Source organism: Aspergillus alliaceus, assembly GCF_009176365.1.
Source record: "Aspergillus alliaceus strain CBS 536.65 unplaced genomic scaffold BDW43scaffold_23, whole genome shotgun sequence".
Lineage (NCBI taxonomy): Eukaryota > Fungi > Ascomycota > Eurotiomycetes > Eurotiales > Aspergillaceae > Aspergillus > Aspergillus alliaceus.
The window spans coordinates 197,079-215,461 of NW_022474706.1; the positions used below are offsets into that span (position 1 = coordinate 197,079).

At 48.6% G+C, this 18,383-nt stretch overlaps 8 protein-coding genes across 8 annotated transcripts; 4 read left to right on the forward strand and 4 right to left on the reverse strand.

The window, feature by feature from the left end:
• Nucleotides 1–70: 70 nt before the first annotated feature.
• Nucleotides 71–1,170, reverse strand: BDW43DRAFT_90372 (putative 2-haloalkanoic acid dehalogenase). The gene has a single exon (XM_032050681.1). It carries the CDS (start codon nucleotides 871–873, stop codon nucleotides 151–153), a length of 723 nt encoding a protein of 240 aa, XP_031900083.1. The 5' UTR covers nucleotides 874–1,170; the 3' UTR covers nucleotides 71–150.
• Nucleotides 1,171–1,474: 304 nt separating this feature from the next.
• BDW43DRAFT_276798 (aromatic amino acid and leucine permease) lies at nucleotides 1,475–3,586 on the reverse strand (the record flags this gene model as incomplete). The annotated part of the gene is made up of 1 exon (XM_032041991.1): nucleotides 1,475–3,586. Exon 1 carries the CDS (start codon nucleotides 3,137–3,139, stop codon nucleotides 1,478–1,480), a length of 1,662 nt encoding a protein of 553 aa, XP_031900084.1. The 5' UTR covers nucleotides 3,140–3,586.
• A 48-nt stretch (nucleotides 3,587–3,634) lies between these two features.
• BDW43DRAFT_276799 (NAD(P)/FAD-dependent oxidoreductase) lies at nucleotides 3,635–5,446 on the forward strand. Its single transcript, XM_032041992.1, has 2 exons — nucleotides 3,635–4,299; nucleotides 4,351–5,446. Exons 1-2 carry the CDS (start codon nucleotides 3,721–3,723, stop codon nucleotides 5,200–5,202), a joined length of 1,431 nt encoding a protein of 476 aa, XP_031900085.1. The 5' UTR covers nucleotides 3,635–3,720; the 3' UTR covers nucleotides 5,203–5,446.
• A 1,709-nt stretch (nucleotides 5,447–7,155) lies between these two features.
• BDW43DRAFT_276803 (DUF4396 domain-containing protein) lies at nucleotides 7,156–8,044 on the reverse strand (the record flags this gene model as incomplete). Its single annotated transcript, XM_032041993.1, has 2 exons — nucleotides 7,156–7,604; nucleotides 7,673–8,044. Coding segments are annotated over 2 exons (665 nt in total), but the record flags the coding sequence as incomplete, so codon positions are not given.
• Nucleotides 8,045–9,134, forward strand: BDW43DRAFT_276804 (heavy-metal-associated domain-containing protein). Its single transcript, XM_032041994.1, has 2 exons — nucleotides 8,045–8,530; nucleotides 8,614–9,134. The coding sequence occupies exons 1-2, from the start codon at nucleotides 8,446–8,448 to the stop codon at nucleotides 8,763–8,765; spliced, it is 237 nt and encodes a 78-aa protein (XP_031900087.1). The 5' UTR covers nucleotides 8,045–8,445; the 3' UTR covers nucleotides 8,766–9,134.
• Nucleotides 9,135–11,667: 2,533 nt separating this feature from the next.
• On the forward strand, nucleotides 11,668–13,082 carry BDW43DRAFT_300434 (uncharacterized protein; the record flags this gene model as incomplete). The annotated part of the gene is made up of 6 exons (XM_032044896.1): nucleotides 11,668–11,725; nucleotides 11,949–12,117; nucleotides 12,147–12,240; nucleotides 12,300–12,350; nucleotides 12,433–12,565; nucleotides 12,649–13,082. 6 exons carry the CDS (start codon nucleotides 11,668–11,670, stop codon nucleotides 13,080–13,082), a joined length of 939 nt encoding a protein of 312 aa, XP_031900088.1.
• Nucleotides 13,083–13,819: 737 nt separating this feature from the next.
• On the reverse strand, nucleotides 13,820–14,375 carry BDW43DRAFT_311328 (uncharacterized protein; the record flags this gene model as incomplete). Its single annotated transcript, XM_032047167.1, has 3 exons — nucleotides 13,820–14,027; nucleotides 14,091–14,216; nucleotides 14,275–14,375. The coding sequence occupies 3 exons, from the start codon at nucleotides 14,373–14,375 to the stop codon at nucleotides 13,820–13,822; spliced, it is 435 nt and encodes a 144-aa protein (XP_031900089.1).
• An 802-nt stretch (nucleotides 14,376–15,177) lies between these two features.
• Nucleotides 15,178–16,024, forward strand: BDW43DRAFT_311329 (uncharacterized protein; the record flags this gene model as incomplete). The annotated part of the gene is made up of 3 exons (XM_032047168.1): nucleotides 15,178–15,226; nucleotides 15,281–15,459; nucleotides 15,527–16,024. The coding sequence occupies 3 exons, from the start codon at nucleotides 15,178–15,180 to the stop codon at nucleotides 16,022–16,024; spliced, it is 726 nt and encodes a 241-aa protein (XP_031900090.1).
• Between the last annotated feature and the right edge of the window lie 2,359 nt (nucleotides 16,025–18,383).

The following is an 18,383-nucleotide window of genomic DNA, read 5'->3' on the forward strand; positions in this document are numbered from 1 at the left end:
GATTGACCAGTTAATTTGTATATACACATTAATGAACTACGCTGGGACTGTACGTTTGAAGCTAGGGAATATCAACATGGCCGATTAATGTATATCACGAAATTGATAATCATACCAAGAACAGCTCAGCTAAAACTCACACAGCATCACCTACGCCGACCTCGCAATAATCCTCTCTGCCATCTCCGGCAACGAATCCGCCACAACCTCCATCTGGGTATCGAAAATCTCCTCGCAACTCTCCTTCTCATAAACCGTACAATACGCCCCCCGAAACCCCACCTTTACCGCCGCCGATACATCCCACATATGCGCCGCCGCAAACCACTTCACATCCTCCAGCGCAAACCTCTCCAACGCAGGCTGATACGCTGCCAACGCCGGCTTTGCCACCCCCACAGAATCACAACTGATAAAATTCTCCAACGGCATCACCACGCCTGCCCGCTCAAAATACCCTCTCACCCGCCTGGTATCCCCCGTCGTCAAGCACCAGACCGTGAACCCCGCGTCCCGCAACTTGGCAAAACACTCCCGCGTCCCGGACCGGAGTTCCAGCTCCGAGTATCCCTGTACGCATTGGTCTCGCTCGGCGTCCGTGGCGAAGGATCGGGGGTCTTCGATCCCGGCCATGTAGAGCGTTCGGTAGAATAGGGCTGTGATGACTTCTTTGTAGGGCTTGTAGCGTTCGGAGATGGAGAGAAAGGTGAATTCGAGCTCAGCGGCGGTCATCCAGCTGAAGCCAAAGAAACGGGGTGTGATGTTTTGAGCGTCGAGTTTGGGGCCGATGACACTGGCGATGCGGGCGTAGAATGCATCGAAGGAGACACATGTGCCGACTACGTCAAAGACGACGTGCTTTTTTCCTCTCATGATTTTTTCTTTTCTTTTTTTGTCTTCCTTCTTCGGTGTTTTGGGGATCTTTGTCTAGGATATTTGGGGGTTTTTCGTGGCTTGTGGGGACGTTCCGGTATCAGTCATGGGTTATTTATAAGCAATTGAATTCTCAGGACAAGGCTATAATACTCGAATATAATGGTTCCAGTGGGAGAATGAGAAATCCATTGAACCGATAACGGAGAGATCAAGCTGATCGGAGCTTTCCCCGCCATCTTATCACTTCTTTCCATGCAATATGCCGGATCAGAACTGCCTATTTGGGAATGTCCGGGCCGGTAACCGGTGATTGGCTGCTCATGCCCCGATGGGGAGTCAGGTGAGGGATCTGATAAGAATCAGCTGATAAGATAATGGGCAAGCTTTAAGCATGACAATGGAATTGCTGTATAGAGTCTACATCAGTAGTGAGATGAGTGGCATGACCCGCAAGATGCATTACAGAGGCAGCATTCATAGTTTATGGTCGTATGATTATTGCTTGTGGGCTCGGTGCAAAAAGACTCAGTATATAAATATCATTGTACTGTGGCTAAATGTTTAAAGATTATATATCTCAATCAAGTTCAAAAAACTAAAATCATGACCACAATATATCCAACCGGCGAAGTCCCTTCTTTGGCTTAGCCTCTAGATCAGGATTATTCTGGTAATTCTCAATAAACGGACGGATCGGGATATCCTCCAGCGGGATAATATTCGTCTTCTTCAAATACTTGTACCCGAGGTATAGGGCGATAATGACGGGCGCATTCACGTACGACGAGATGAACGTCTCGGTATCCCACCGTCTATTCATGAACGTCTTATACCCTCCCGTGAAGAACAGAACGATAAGGAGGACCAAGGAGAACCAGGTGGTCCATGGCTGGAACGGAGCGGCCCAGGGCAGTTCCTTGTGGCGGTCAATGCCTTGCTTTTTGCACCCATAATAGAAGCGGAGGTACACGATGCAGATACAGACCCAGTTCACAAGGGTCGATATGGAGACAATATCCTGGAGCCAAGTGAAGACGGTGCTTGCCGAGTCGGAGAGGGTCATATATCCCAGAGCCATGAAGATGCCATAAAGCGCGACGGAGACGTAAGGGACGCCGAAGCGATTCATCCGCTTAAAGACCTGGGGCGCATGGCCGTTAGAGGCCATACCATAGAGGATACGGGAGCCTCCGAGCATGTTGGAATTGCCTGAGGACCAGGCGGAGGTGAGGACCACGGCATTGATGATAGAGGGCACCGCCGAGATACCTGCATTTTTGGCGGCAATGACAAATGGAGAGTGAGCTGCGGTGCTAGTCGAGCCTAACAAGTCGGGATCATTGGATGGCACAACCAGGCCGACCATGAATATTGTCAAGACGTAGAAGAGAAGAATTCGGATGAAGATCCGCCGGGCAGCCTGTGGGATTGCCTGGCGAGGGTTACGCGTCTCTGCAGCCGCTACCGTAATATTGTCTATGCCGGAATATGCGTACAGAGCATTATTCAAAGTCGTCCAAAATCCCAGGAACTGGCCTAGGGATCCACCAACCCCTAGGTACTGTACAAAAGGACCGGGGTCCTTCCAGTAGCTGAATCCGATGGCTTTGTGGTCAGGGCCGCCGCCGCATGTAATGACTAATGCCATGATATTTATGCCAATCACAAGCATAATCTTTAATATCGAGAAACCGAACTCAAGCTCTCCATAGATGCGGACGAAGAGGAGTGAAGTTGCGAGCATGAGGGCCCCAAACACAGTGATCCATATGGCGTTGTTGATCGTTGCCCAGAACTCAACAATAACGGCTGCTGCTACGATCTCGGAGGGGATTGAAACAATATAGGAGTAAACATGGTTCCATCCGATGGCAAAGGCTAACGCAGGATCGCAGAAGAGTTCAAGATATCGAATGGCACCGCCAGTAAGGGGGGCCAAGGCACCCATTTCTCCGACACCGAACACAACGCTCGACACCGTGAGCCCGATGATGCTGTAACCGAGAAAGGCTCCAAGAGGTCCCGCTGTTGCAATGGCTCGCCCAGAACCTAGGAAAAGACCAGTTCCAATGGTGCCAGCCAAAGCGATCATCTGAATGTGCCGTTGGTGGAGGCCTTGCTTGAAGTCGTGCACCTCTTTCAACTGGCCGGCAGTGTTCTCCACATCGTACGATCCAATATTGTCGTGAAAGCCCTTCTTCTCTGCGATTGCTTCCTGACCAGCCTCGTCAAAGGAATGGTCCTCTGCTGTATGGGGAGTCATGCTTCATGAAACTACTATGGGCTGAGAAATTTAGGGTGGTGTATTATGTGTTCGACGTAAGGGGTGACATCTTCCCTTTTTTGTATATTTTTCGTATACCTACGTGTAGTTTAGGTCCTCCATGGTGTAGCTTCCCCCGCTTATCAGAAGCTAATGCGAAGCCAATATCAAATCTCACCTTCTTCATTGGCGGGACTTTTGCACATGCGTGTTTAAGATAAGAACTAAGTCCACCGGATGGATCTCGGCAGAAGTTAACAGCGTTAGACTTACCCTGGGGGTGCTGTTCTAGCTAGGTGCATGAAGGAGTTAATTGATATTCTGATAAACCGGAGTGTCTATGCTGGTCCGTAGTTAATTAAACAGTGGAGCGCCGCCGATGGATAGATATCCGCCGGTTCAAATTGGGCAATTCCGGTCCGGTAGCGAGCTTTTAGCGGACTTGCGATCCAAAGACGCCTCCCGAGGCCGATAAGATAAGCCTGTGGTCTAGGAGCTGCTCCTATAAACGTAACTCCGTGTCATTTTCTCTAGGCTCAATCCAAGTAAACAGCAATTACTCTGCATACATTCAGGACAGAATGCAACCGCCTCTTCCAAACGGGTCCACAGCTACCTCAGAAGCCCCCATAGCGGGATGCTTTCCTGCCCCCAATCCAGGAGAATGCTTCTGGCAAACCCAACCTAACCCGAAGGCTGACCATCGCTCGACAAAACAGTTGCCTGAGCACAGCGATATCGTGATAATTGGCGCTGGATACGCCGGTATTGCAACAGCCTATCATCTTGTGAAAGACCACCAGAATGTCAATAAATCAATCACCATTCTGGATGCGCGAGGAGTCTGTTCTGGCGCGACGGGTCGCAACGGTGGTCATCTCCGACCTGATTTCTACGGTCATATCCCCACATACATTGATCGTGCTGGCGGACGAGCAGGCGCCGAGATCGCAGAATTCGAGATTGCTCATCTGCCGGCGCTCAAGGAAGTCATTGAAAAGGAGAAGATCGATTGTGACTTTACGTTAACGAGAACGATCGATGTATGGTGCAATGCAGAGGCAGCCGCAAAGGCAAAGGCGACATTCGACAAGATGGTTGCCCAGAACTTCGAATACATGAATGATGCTATTTTCTATACCGGCAAAGACGTCCAAGGCGTATGTATTTGCTCAAGGCTTGGTGAAATGGCATAGGCTAACTTGCCCTAGATCTGCGGCGTCAAGGGCGCGGTCGCATGCGCATCCTATACGGCTGGTACCGTGTGGCCGTACAAGTTCATCATGCATCTTACCGAGTGCCTTCTTGCGACCGGCAAGATTAATCTTCAGACATATACACCTGCAACATCAATAACCCCTAATCCAAATGGTGACTATGTTATCGAGACGCCCCGCGGGAAGCTGCACGCGGGCAACATCATTCATGCGAACAATGCCTACGTTGCTGGCCTTCTCCCAGAATACGAAAAGAATATTATCCCATGCAAGGGTATCTGTTGTCGCATCACAGTACCCGAGGGAACCACGGCGCCTCTCCTTAACAACTCATACATTAACCGGACTGAAGACAACACACTGTCGTATTTGATCCCCAGGGCCGATGGCAGCATTATTGTCGGCGGTGCCGCTGCCAAATTCCGACCATTCAGAGATCAATGGTATAACAATGTTGATGACAGTGTCCTGATCGACTCGGCAAAGGACTATTATAACGGCTATATGCAACGCACATATAACGGATGGGAGAACTCTGGGGCTAAGATAGATATGATCTGGACGGGAGTTATGGGATACTCCTACGATTCAAACCCGCACATTGGTTCGGTCCCCAACAAGGACGGCCAATTTATCATCGCTGGTTTCAACGGTCATGGCATGCCAGTGATCTGGCTAGCCGCTAAAGAGCTGGCGAAGATGGTCGCACAGGGGACGCCATTCGAGGAGACCACCATGCCTCGATTATTCAAGACAACACAGTTTCGTATTGACCGGGCAAGGGATGGGAAGGAGGAGGATGGTGATATCTTAGGCACTGGCAATTTCCCGGCGACGAAACAGTAATGCTTTTGCGTGGCTATAGGGATTTCGAGCATGACTCTGAAGATGTACGACTTATTCCTTTGGCGGTGGTTTTGAATGCATGCCTCAACGGGTTAAACATAGGTTGCTTTGATCACTTAGTTTGAATTTCCTTCTTTTCAACCTTTTTGCCTTCCCTTTCTGCTCTTGAAACCTGGAAATATAATAGGGATGTCGGCACTTCCGAGCGATCCTCATAGCTAAACCAAGATATACTTCATCTACATAATCAAATGCCCAATGAACCAAATAGTAAGGTTAATCACAAACAATACAACATTGCACGCTCTTCCTCACTCTGCCAAGTGTTCAAGCAACCCTAAGAAAGGTTCTGTCTCCTGGGCTGAGAACTGCAAACTAATTTGATGCTAGTAATTCCAAGGTACCCTGGCTTACACAGCTTCGCAGCACTTGAAGCAGCCCTATCAAGATCACTAGAAGCCGCTGAACTCCTAACAGATTGTGAGCATAGTTCTTCTCAATCACAGCATAGCGAGTGAGAATGCGAGCCAGAATAGCCGATGACCGAAACTAGGCACTTTGTTGCTCACGATAATTCTGGGTCATCTATGGGGGCAGAATTTATGTCAAGAGCCTGGATAACATTATCAACCTTATACATACGTTAGCCCAAGAGATACGATAGTCCACGCCTTCGATGTGTGGCTGGTGGGGTCGCATGCCACGAGTGCACCGATGAGTTCTTTGCAGCTCAATGTAGCAATCAGGACCTTATTTGCGGTGTCTCGTAGCTTGGAGTCCTCTCGTTTCGACACTACGATCTCATATTGAGCATTAACGGTTTAGATTACTTCATCCATAGTCTTGCATACGCGGTTCGAATCGGCATTATTGCTGCTTTCGGTGCTCCCCTTTCCCCGTCGGGTTCGACGTCGCTTTTTGCTGATATTATACTCTAACGTTATTTCTCATCCAGCGTATCGTACGCTTCTTGCCATAAAAATTCGCCTCTAAGACACCTTGTGCTTTGGATACTAGGGAGCATCATGTTCGATCCGACCTGCTCGCCTTCCTCTGCTCGGGAAGCATCTGACTAGGAGATTGGTTGAGTGGCTTGCTGCGGGATCATGAGGGAGCAAGTTTTGATGGAGCGAGTGGTCGAGTGCTGCTTTGGTTCCGGGCCTGTTTATTTGGGCGCCACTTTTGAAAGGGATTCCGTAGCTTGGGACAACTCATGTTGGGCCGAATGCTTCGCGTGCTGTTTTGCTCGATCGATGAAAAGGCTCCGATTGGACGGTGGTAGGGATTTATTTTAGCGAATACATGTTTGGCTTTTCTCGGAACTTAGACCGAAGGCTGAAAATTGAGCCAGTATTCGTTTATGTGAGGTGTCTATGTATAATAACTGATGTTGCTGTTCCAATGATAAGGCAGAAGACACATAAACCAACAGGCACTTCCGAGCCAATTACGGACTGGATCGAAGTAAATGAGACCCTAAAATCTATCATGATCGATGTTTTACGCTCTTTGTAGATGAGGTCGTAGTGGAAATCGATGTGACGATCAGAAAACGATTAGATTGATGATCCCGAGGACTATCAAGATATCCTATCTAGGTGGGAATCCTGAGCGCCTTTACATGTCGGCTCATGAAAGAAGGTTTCAAGGCCCTATGCTTGAATCAGCAAAGACCCTATCCACGAGGCGTAGGTTATCTGCTTATGACACTAGGTAATTTCATGGGCATGGTCCACAATATTCAATATGATGATGGTGATAATAATATACATACATGTAGTGTGACAGGTTCGTGGAGACGGCGCGGCCCGCAGACCCCCCCCTCCGTGTATGCAGGGTTACCGATGGTCATGCACATCTCCGAAAGGTCATCTGAGAAGTGAGAAAAGGCATAGAAAAGAAGAAGATATAAGAATAATTTCCTGGCATTGTGGAGTCTCTCGGTCGCATTTGGTCCCCTCACAGTAAGTATGCTTAGTGCTAGCATATGCCTATGCCAGGTAAAAAACCATATGTACGGAAAGATCACAACTGACAGCCTAACGGTGGTTTTGATTATACACAACACATATTTTATTCTAGGGCACGCTATCTCACATTCTGCTAGTCTTAGTGGCAAGCCTTCCCATATCTCTTCAGACGTAGGTAGTTGTAGGGCAATGGAGCCAGATAGCCGGCTGTCATCGATACACCGGCTGCCATCCAAAACTTGGGATCTCCCAGTGCCACGACTCCGCCAGTGAGGTGGTAGTCTACAATATTCTCCGCGGCCTCCATTGCAATCATGGACACCATACTCATCCCCATCGCGGTTCGAAGTGCCATCGGCCATGAGAGCTGGTCCACTCCCCGCCGGAGGAGCACTGTTTCAACGATAATCGACGTAGTAATTCCGGATGCCACTACATTGCGGTCCATGGTTATTGGCAGCTCTCTATGCGGTGTAGTGGTGTAGAACATGAAGACTTACTAGACGCGGCCATGATTGTACCCATACCAAGATCAGGATAGTACGTTTGGAGCATCCATAGCGCGGAAAAGTCACCTAGGGTGCAACCCACTAAACAGCGAAGCGTATTGATCCCGGATCGCTTCCAGGTATGACGGCACTTCCAAAACCCGAGATTTAACGTCGATAGGGAAGTTGTGCTAGCAACAGAGGTAGCAGGAGTCGGTTGAGGGATGCAATTAGGGTCTTGGCGCTCAGCGGGTTCCTTGGCGTGACTGGAATAACCAGTTCGAGTGCACGAGTATCTACAAAAGAATGGGACACGGCGAAACAGCAGGCCAGGCGCACAGCCCATCCTCGAGGCCAGAAGCATCTGACCGGGTCTGTTCATGTTGGAGCTTTGTTGGGACGAACCTGAAAGGTCTCAAGTCTGGGGGAACTGCTAGTTTTAAAGTGTTGACCCGCTCTTCCGTACTTCCGAGTCCCGAGAAACAACGCAAAAACCGCGCATCTAGGGGTGAGAGTCGGTGGTTGGATGTTCATGGCCATGACACATTAAATTACAGGTATCCACACACACGGGTCTAACAAATGAAGGAAATAATAGCAGCAGGGCCTGTAGTTACTGCACAAATCCCTCATCTGACGGACGCGGTGCTCGAATTATAAATATCCTACAAGTCACTGTGGACACCTTGAAATCGGAATAATCATACCTTTGAAAACCCTCAAGTCATTCCCCCTTCTCTCCAATTTTCATTTCGATAGATCCTCTCTGCACATGCTCGTACATCATGTCTCATCGATACAGCTTCAACGTTCAAATGGGCTGCTCAGGTTGCTCCGATGCCATCCAGGAGGCTCTTGGCAAACTCAGCGGTAAGTGAGCTATGAGACAACCCTGTCTAATTTTCGAACGAAAACGCATTGAGCGATACACTGACTAGAGACGTCTGCTATAGGTTTGAAGTCGCTTGACATCAGCCTCGAGATGCAGACTGTTATCATCGTAGCCGAGCCTTCCCTTTCCTACGAAGCTGTCTTGACAGCCATTCACAACAAAGGGAAAAACGTTCGGAGTGGTGAAGCGGATGGTATCCCTCAGGCGGTATGATTCAACAATGGTTTGTTGTATGAGGGAGAGCTGGCCTGACCCGCCAGAAGACCGGAAAGGCGGACGGCTCGCTGTTCACTAGGACATTTAGTAGTCTGTCTAGCTTGGATCTAAGTCGGCATAGCTCATGCTTTATTAGATCTCACTAGTGTATATCAAAAAAACAAGTGAAAGGCTTTCTATGGATAGACCTCAATATATCTACTGTGTAAACTGATGGGCATTTGATGAGGTATATAGCGCACCGATAACAATAAGGCGACGCTGGCATCACCGCGGGCCTTTGCCATCATGGTTTGAGTTAATCATGAGGCAACTGACAACCATGATTTAAAACCAAATAGCCGACAGTATCGACACGCAACGACCATAAGAATGGCTCGGCTCGACATAAAACTACAGATCTTGGGAACTAGACAGGAATTGGTTTTGTGTGTGCCAGTGCCAGTCGGTCACGATTCCACTAATGAGATCAGTTCCCAATCACCTTAACAAATATTAGTGAGGAACCAAGTAGGCTTACCTTTCCACACGAGATAGGCTCATATAGAGCTGGTTAGTCCTCATCAATGCAAAACGGAACTACCCGGCACACCGACTCGGGGTTTAGAAAGAATGGCATGGAATACCACGATGTGCTCTGTTGATTATAAGCTCCGTGAACTGTTGACTTGAACGTTATTAAAAAGCTGTTGCAGAGAATCGCCAATGTTAAGTAGTGTGCCAGGGATGGTGCGCGCGTTTGATCCATTCATCATTCGTGGACAGGACCTGCAGGCCCCCAGACAGGGTGAAACATTGAATCTTGGTATGCGATCCGATTCCAACGTCTAATTCAACGTGAGTGTCGTGCTATTGCTCTGGTGTGCCCGGGTAGTGAATGCATAGTCTGTCTGTGCCAGGATGGATGACTATGATATTGAAGTAATTTTCAGGAATATCGAGGGACAATGCAAAAATGCGACCATCTTACGAGCCAGAACAAATCGAGCTTGCCAGAACGCTATTGTAGTATTGCGAAAGTTGGGTATATTAGCTGTCTGTTCCCATAAAAGTGTGTCGTTCTCAGTGTCTGGCAAACGTCCTGGGTCTGTATTGGTTGGGTCGATGCGTGCATTGTAGCGCACAGTGAATGTCTCTTTCCGATCTGAGCACCGATGTCAAGACAGCCTGTTTTGGTGTATTCCTTGAGGTGCCAAAAATGGACATAGATGCGAAATGCCTCCCCTTTGATTCGGTCCGATTTATTTGAGTGGTCCCTACCATGAAGGGTCTACCAATCCTTTCCCCCCTTCCTTTGGAGGGCTTGCAAGGAGTGCCATCGCAAAAAGACAAGATGCGACATGCAATGTCCCACCTGCCGGTCTTTGTGTGCGGAAGACAGTGTCTAGCGCCTTTCCTGGGAAACGGGAAACCCCGATCAGTTCCTATCAATCGCGATTCACGCGGCGCAAAACTCGGAGCCCGCCTCCTGCGAGCAGCATGGGATCTCTGCGGCCACCAATTCCTCTGCAATTGCTGCAGATCACTTACCGACGGTCAGGCATCCTTGATGAGTATAGTTGTATCATGCATAGGTAGGTAAGTAATTCAACAGCTGATTCGAGTCTCTCTCGGGGGGAGTAGTCTCACGCTCTACCGGGTCTCAAGCTCATGGAGGCACATCAATTTCCACTTTATCACAGACATGATGCAGGTCAACATCATGATCACCCTGGCTGTCACCACCTTTTAGCTTTCTGGTTCCTATATACCATCATCGGGATGCTTTGGTAACAGCCACCTGGTCCCAGGCTGCGAAACTCTGTCATTTCAGCAACGTCGCCTGACCTGTCATAGTTTTCACATTCGTTGGTAGATTGTCCAGGTGAAGGAGGATCAAGTTGCTTTCTGTGCCTCCACGAACGGGGTAACAGAGACAGTGTTTCTCCGGGCCCATCCAGTCTGCAAATTGGCGCCGTTGGCACAAACTCTCGACTTCCGGATTATTTAGCGCTCTTAGCTGCTCCGAGGTGAATATGGTACGTCGCTACTCCTCCCGTTCAAAGCGTGGGAATGGTATCCCTGGTAGATTCTCCCGTACGAGCGACTATAAACCTGTCAGGCAAACATAGAGGTTAGCGGAATAGGAGCTTGGGTGTTACTTGGTAAGGTAGGCCTCGCCATTAGCGCCGACAATGCCCCGGCCGGTACTTAAATTCACTAGGACTACGAGAGCCAATGCTACCGTCTCTGTATTATATAAAATCGAATTGTCCATAGAATAGCAGGAACCTTTAGGGGTTACCCAAAATTAAAGTATCATATTTTATATTGGCCGCATTGGCCTGGATTACTCTGAGACTTTTTTGCAGAAACAGAGTTGATCATATTTCATGAGACCCACAAAGCTATCATGCAACGAGGGAAATTTGAAAGGGCCTTTGTTTACCACACTGCATGACCATAGAACCGTTCTGGCGCCAGTAATTGTGGAGGCTTTGCTTCAAGTCAGGGCGGACCCAAATGGCACGTATCCTGGGGTCTGCGGAACCCCGCTGCAACAGGCTGTAAAGGAAGGATATTTTGAGATCGCGGCTCTACTACTGAAATGCTGAGCTGATCCCCATCTGCAAGGCCCTGCACGAGGCTCCCATGCCATGAGGCCGCCTCTGCTCTTGGCTGCGGAGCGGAGATGAGATCTTCTGGCCCAGCTTATCTTAGAGAATGGGGCCGGTCCACAATTTGCAAGGAAGGCTAGACAATTTACAAGACAGGACGGGATGAATGAGGCTGTTGGGGTATTTAATTAGGCCGAAACGTGGGCGGATGAGGCGCAGATAAGTCTCGTATTGATCGCGGGATGAACCCAAGAGAGGCATGATATGTACCCAACCAAGCCATTCCTGAATCATGAAATATCATGAAATCCCCTTTGATCCGAAACAAGGGTAGCCTTCCGACAAGCAGCTTTGAGATGTGTAGGTCTGTTCTAGGCAGTGCCCCAACATCGTGTGTCGTGATCTGGACATCTTAAACGACATTTTTCTCTCGATTGGTTGGGGGGATGAACGCCAAGGCAATTGGAGGCCATAGACAGAGACTAGTAATAATAGTTGGGGAAGCCCGGGGGCGCATCGGTGAAGCCAGGCCTTCACACATCCGCGATAGTGAGGGTGCCGACAATTTTTTCGATTATCCTAGCTTCCTTTTCGCGCATTGCCACTGCTAAGGCGGTTGGCTACTTCGAATCCTCGGACTGTGTGGACCCATTAGGGTTAGAATCATGTTATAAGAAGGCCGAACAGTCCTTGGCCAGTTATATAAATAACAGCTGCGCGGGGAGGGAGCAAAGGATGCGCCGATTCATGCGGTGGGAATACTGCATGTATGCAAGCGAAGTGTCCAAGCCTTGGAAATTGATTGCATCCATGTTTGCGAATGTGTACAATACATTGATCATATCGATTGTGCCGCAACAAGCTGTTGGAATCAGGTATCATACTTCTTTATGTGCCAACAAGAAATCCGATGTTCTAACCATCCACTTCTCAGGCATTCTCGTGTGAGTATCAGCGAAGCGCCTACGATCTGATGGAGTCCTGCGTAAATACAGACATTGGCAGCATACCATTTTTTCTGCCGCCTGATAATGCACCCGGGGGGATGCTCCTGTAATCTTGGAAAGCTAGCGAAAGTACAAGCCGCGACGACTGAAAAGGCAGATCAATGTGCAGACAATATAATCAAATTGAACCAGCAAGGTGCCTATAAGGAGGCGATGGCTTACGGCAAAGCGTGTAGCTGCTGCGGACAGAGTGGTAAAATCTTCTCGTATGTGGTCCACCCAATACATGACAAAAGCCTGAACGGTACATATCTAACGAAGGCTTTAGCATATGAGACTTCTGCCCAAATACCATACCTTCCTTAATAGGTGCCGATGTGTGGTACGAAGTGCTCTTAAAGAACAACGATTGGGGGCAATGTGGAACTTCTCTTGAGGGTGTCAATTGCCCTGCGGACCTGGAATTTACCAACCAGACCAAATATCACACGCCGGGAAAGCTACCTGTGAATGGAACGGAATCACTATACAATACCGGTGGTGTCATCTCCACTCCGGTGAGTGGGAATATATCTATCTGGACAATGCGCGACGTGCTGCACCCCATCACAGCCGCAGCGACGAACAAGGCCGTCCCGACCAAGTCAGAATCCGGTGATAAGGGGGCCACTACTACCTCCGCAGAGTCCAAGGCAGGTTATCAGTTAAGCATGTCTTTCTGGGTCACCGTTGGCGCCATTAGTACCGCATTCCTTGCTATCGCCATATAAGCCCTAACTGTTATACTACTCTTCCTCTGAATATGACATGATATCGTATATTGCGTATCCTATTCACGCCGACACCCCTTGAACCGTCCTTTATTCCCCACTTTCGTTCAGTTTAATCACTGGACACCGAGAGCTATATAGTAAGTGACAAATTATGTATGTAGGACAGACTCAGTAGTGGAATATATGTGTATTTCAAACTTAAGACGCAGGAACTCGATTTTGTGGTCACTTTGTAGTACCCACACGCATTCCCAACCTTTGATACGTTCTTTTTCGGAGTCTTTTTAGTAATGGATCTTTTCTCACTATTTTCTCTGAGAAGTGAGCGTCTTGTGAGGTAGTAGTTACTTGCTATCTCACCTAGGCAGCTTCTGCTTGCTTTGTCAGACTACCATCGTGTTGGGGAGCCTTCCGATACAATAGCATGTTACGATTTAGTCTTGCCATTGTGACTGAGAATTTAAAGTATGTATCGTTTTATGCCCCTAACGCGATTTAATCCACATCAGCTGCTGTGGCAATTGGTCGGGCGGCCTCCAGGTCTCTCACTAGCTCTCCGATCTTTCATTCTAAGGCAACCACAGCCCTTCCCCAGTGGCATCCGAAGATAACCATATCCCGTAACCGTTTCCTTGACGATTACCTGGGCCGCTTTATCCGGGACTTCCTTAACATAGTCCGGAATCGATGTAAGCTGTCGAGATCCAGCGACCATCTGCTTGACCGTGGTACCCTTATAGCCGTCGCTGAAGCCATTCCCAAATTTGAGAAGGGTTAACGATGCGGCTCGAAAAGGGGGTACAAAAGGAACCAGGTTCCTCAATCAGGACTTTGACACCGAGAGTCTTGATTTCGGGGGAAAGCGACTCGTGAACAGCCTCTATGGCAAATTTACTAGCCGAATAGGTCTCTCGTCCAGGACGCGCTATGAAGCTATTCATTCTGTACAATATCCACTATTAAGCACTATCCAAGAAGGATGGAAACATAGGTACATTGACATACCGGGCGCCGTGGCTGATGAGAATGATATGTTCAGAGCCTCTTGCACGCGTGACCGGCAGACAGGCTCGAACAGCGCGAAGAGTCCCATAGAAGTTCACTTCCCTTTCATCGCGGACTTCAATCTCACTATGTAAAATTTTGTCACGGACCTATAGCATGTCGAAAATGCTCTGTAACCGCGAACCTTGTATCTTCAACGCCGCCGATGAAAGGATAGCCCGCATTCTTCAGCCAGAACATCCACGTTGAGCTCCTTAAAGTACTTCGCGAGTTGATCGTACGCATTGATCTGGGCAGCATCTAGGCCTATCTAAACGCCACCTTTGGCCGAGAAGTCCGGATAAGCGGCCTCTGCCTTGCTAACATCGCGGGTGGTTCCAATAACCTTGTAGCCAGCGTTGAGAGGTTCTGAAGCAAGGGGCTAGCTCAGACCCGACGAGGCGCCTGTAAACAGCCAGGTTAACCAAGTGGCGTAAGCCTATGATGGTTATAATTAATGGTATTGGCCCAATAATGTTTAATAATCTAGACAACACCATAACCCATAATCCAATGCCCAAACGTAGTTTAGACCGTAGATCCGTATCCGCCTCGCACCTCTATTTCAGCGGCTTCAAACGCAATAATTCGGGGATAGCCTCTTCTGGACGATCTCAATCAAGATTCGCGACTTGAGTAGGGAACCGAGCGGTTCAAACCCCGGAAAACAGCCCCTCATGTCCTTCTCAGAGTGTTATCCCGAGCAACGTTCGTTGAAAGTTTACATTCTTTGTGCCAAGAGGGGTAGTTGCTTATACCATAGATACCGTGTGAGAAATATCGGCGGCAGCCCTTGCGGGTGTGCAAGTACAAACTGCCTTACTTGAGTGATGTATAATGGTCGGCCCCTTGCGTCCGCCCCTACACAAATAGAACCACATGCGCATATTAATAATTACTACCGCAAGATTGGAATGTGAGCGCGTCTGGAATGCACTGCATGGTCGCTCGACGTCATTGTTCTTAGTTCTCGCTGTGCATATATTCAGCTCGCCGCCTCAGATCGAGATTCCGGTCAACCAATTCACAGGATACCAGGCTACTTATGATGGCACTGAGAAAATTCATCCTCGCCTCTATCATAGGCGTATCCACATGTATTCTCTCTCCATTTCTGATACTAGGGGATAGCTATCTAACACTTTCGACAGTACTATCCGGTTGCCGCGCACAAGCACCGGAAGCAACCATTTATAAAGACCCGGCCACAGGCATTACCTTCGACACATGGAGCGTACCCGGAAGCTCCAAGGCAGGCGGCCTCACCTTTGGAATAGCTTTACCTAGCTCAGCCCTGAAGTCTGATGCTACTGATTTCATAGGATACCTTGTGAGCGCCCCCGCCCCCTTCCTTGTCTACCATCACTGCTCATATACCCTAATTCATACCCTATCAGCGTTGTACCGCAACTGAAAAAACAGCCGCAGGTAGCTGGTGCGGTCTCACTCTAGGCGGCTCGATGACAGATGCTCTTCTCTTCGTTGCATATCCCGACGGCGACGCCGTGCGAACCTCGCTGCGCTTCACCTCCGAATACTCAATGCCAGGCGTCTACACTGGAAATGCGACTGTGAAACAGATATCTTCTATTACGAACTCGACTGGTTTCTCGTTGATCTTCCACTGCCAGGATTGTCTACACTGGTCGCAAAATGGCACGACCGGCAGCGCGTCGACCAGCAGTGGCCTGCTAGACCTAGGCTATGCACAATCTGTTAACCCCCCGAATAACCCGTCCTGTTCGACCGAGGTGAAGCTGGCACGACATGATATACAGGGAACCTGGACCGCGATGTTGGACGAGCATGCTGCGAGCGAGTTATTTGATGAATGGCGTGCCAGTGCAAATAGTGCTGTGCCCGACAAGTGTTCTAAAAGTCGGGTGACTATATAAGCAGTTAGATGACCATTCTCGCAGTCCGGTTCATTAATATGAATACTGTCCCTCAATCATTCGACATCAGCGGATATGAAGGCGTCATTCTCAACAACTCCAAAATGAGTATATGTTTCTAGATCCGTCGGCGCTATATACCGTTTTCCACTACGAAAGTTTACTTAGAAGCACCCATGCTCTCAAGGTTAGATTTATAAGGAGTGGCAGTTAGTCTATCCATGTTCGACCGTCCTTCTCACGCCTGCAAGACCAGTGACTTACCTCTCAATAATTATGATATAACTTACAAGAAATATCATTTTCAAACAGTTTAAGACCATCAATGTTTGACGGAGCGTACTTTACATAGATGGCAGGGCATTTGTCGCGCAAGTAAACTCGTGTAATATAATAAATTCGGCGAAGAACGTTCTCCGAGAAGGGCGAGCTTGATAGCCCTTATTTGCTCATGTAGTATATGTAGTATGTTTCAGCTGAGTATCGCAGCACGGTGTTATTGACGTCGTCGTCCTATCGTTGGTACTTGGGCGTCCAGGTAGAGCACATATCTACCCCTTACTAACCTTGTGATACTACTGTACAGTCTATCTGCGGAAACCTTTCAGGGGAATCATTTCCGTTTTAGGCTGGACTAGGCGCCGCTTTTTGCTCAATGAGCAGCCTGGAGCTGTGTTCTGAGCACTTTCTAAGCTGGTGCATGCTGCTTATGTGGCCCAAATAAACTGTGACATTTCGTAATTTAACGCCGCTTACCCGCGCGATAAAGAAGCTTGAGGCTTTATATCCTTAATCCGGTCTTGTACAGCCCTAAGTTGAACGTGTTCCTCCGACCCGCCCATGCGGAACTGATATTACAAGAAAGTAGGGGCCAACCACCACATTATAATCCATCCGTAGAAGCGAATGTCACAATGCGGGCACCTATCGGGTCGGCTAGAAGTGGCTGATCTATTCTTAGAAGACTTTCTCGTGCCTAGCTAGCTTTTTAGCTGGCATTTCTCAATATTGATACATTGCTTTAAATCAAGACTGCGTTGGCTGTGTCAAGAAGTGGAGATAGTACTGAGATCGGACGCTGCGATAATCACTAAACAACGCCTTATCGCTCCCCCTTGCGGAAACTATGATCCGCGATGAAAACTAGTTGTATTTGACTAAACTTGACTTCCTTGATTATATGTAGACTAGTGGGGGGGGTTATAGATAGGAAGGCGAATGAAGTCGGTGTCAAGGGGCGGTCAATTTAATTGCCTGACAGTACTTACTTTCCAGGGTATGAAACTTCTTGAGAGTTCAGTAAGTGGGAATCAGGTGGGGATTATTTAAAAGATGATACGCTGAAAGAAAAGAATGACAAAGAAGCATATAACGGATGCAATAAATAGAGAGAATCCGCTCGCCACCTAGATACATATCCAGTCACCTCATACCTAGCGCCTTCGCATCCCGAGCTCCTGTAGGTCCTAGTTCACAAAGCCAAGATTGTCGTCCGAGCCCTTCTTCGTCTGCAAAGCTCTGTACTTCTGCCCCCGAGGTGGCCTTATGGGTTTCGGCCCTCAGATTGGAGGCTCCTTGAAACCTTCGCAGCTAACCTTTCCTCCAGAACCGAATTTCCTCGTAAGTAATGGAAGGATTAATGTGGCTCTTGTGCTTATACTTTCGACCTGGGTTCGGGTAGATCTATAGCACGTCTCCATTATCATCTGTCTGCTGCGCAGTGGCAGACGTGGCTGGCCTAGCTCCAAGTGAGTCCACAGTCGAGTGACAGAATTCCCAGTGCAGGCTGTAAAGGGTCACAGTGCTGCACTTGCCTGAGTAGACCATTTCCTACATAGGAGCAATCGAATCCTCCCAGGGGTCATCCAGATCATTGTCCCAGATGTAGAATTTGCAGACCATGTCCCTGGTGCCGTCCCCACCAGCCGCGGTGAAATACGAGACAACAACCGAACGTGCAGGCAGTGGCTTTGGTTACCACCATGATGAGCACGATGAGGGTGGAGTTATGCATACTGTGGGCTCCGGGGCTATCAGTTTGTTTGAATCAGATGCAGAAACCCAGGCGTACCGATAAATAAGCACTATCGCTCTTGAATGTCTGCTTGTCTGCCGATTTGATTCACGAGAACCAGGAAGTGGCTGGTTTTACCACTCTTGTATGTCTGTCTCACGGTGCTGTGGTTTGTACCGAATACACGAGGCATTCTCCGTAGAACTCTGTCAAGCTGAATATTGGAGTCGGTTTCCGGCCCATCTTCGGATCATAAGTAACTGTGCTTAAGCGTTGTGCCTTTGCGACCATTATCAGTTCTGCATTCATCCTTGGCGTTTGTCCTTGGCGCCGGTTCTTGGTGTT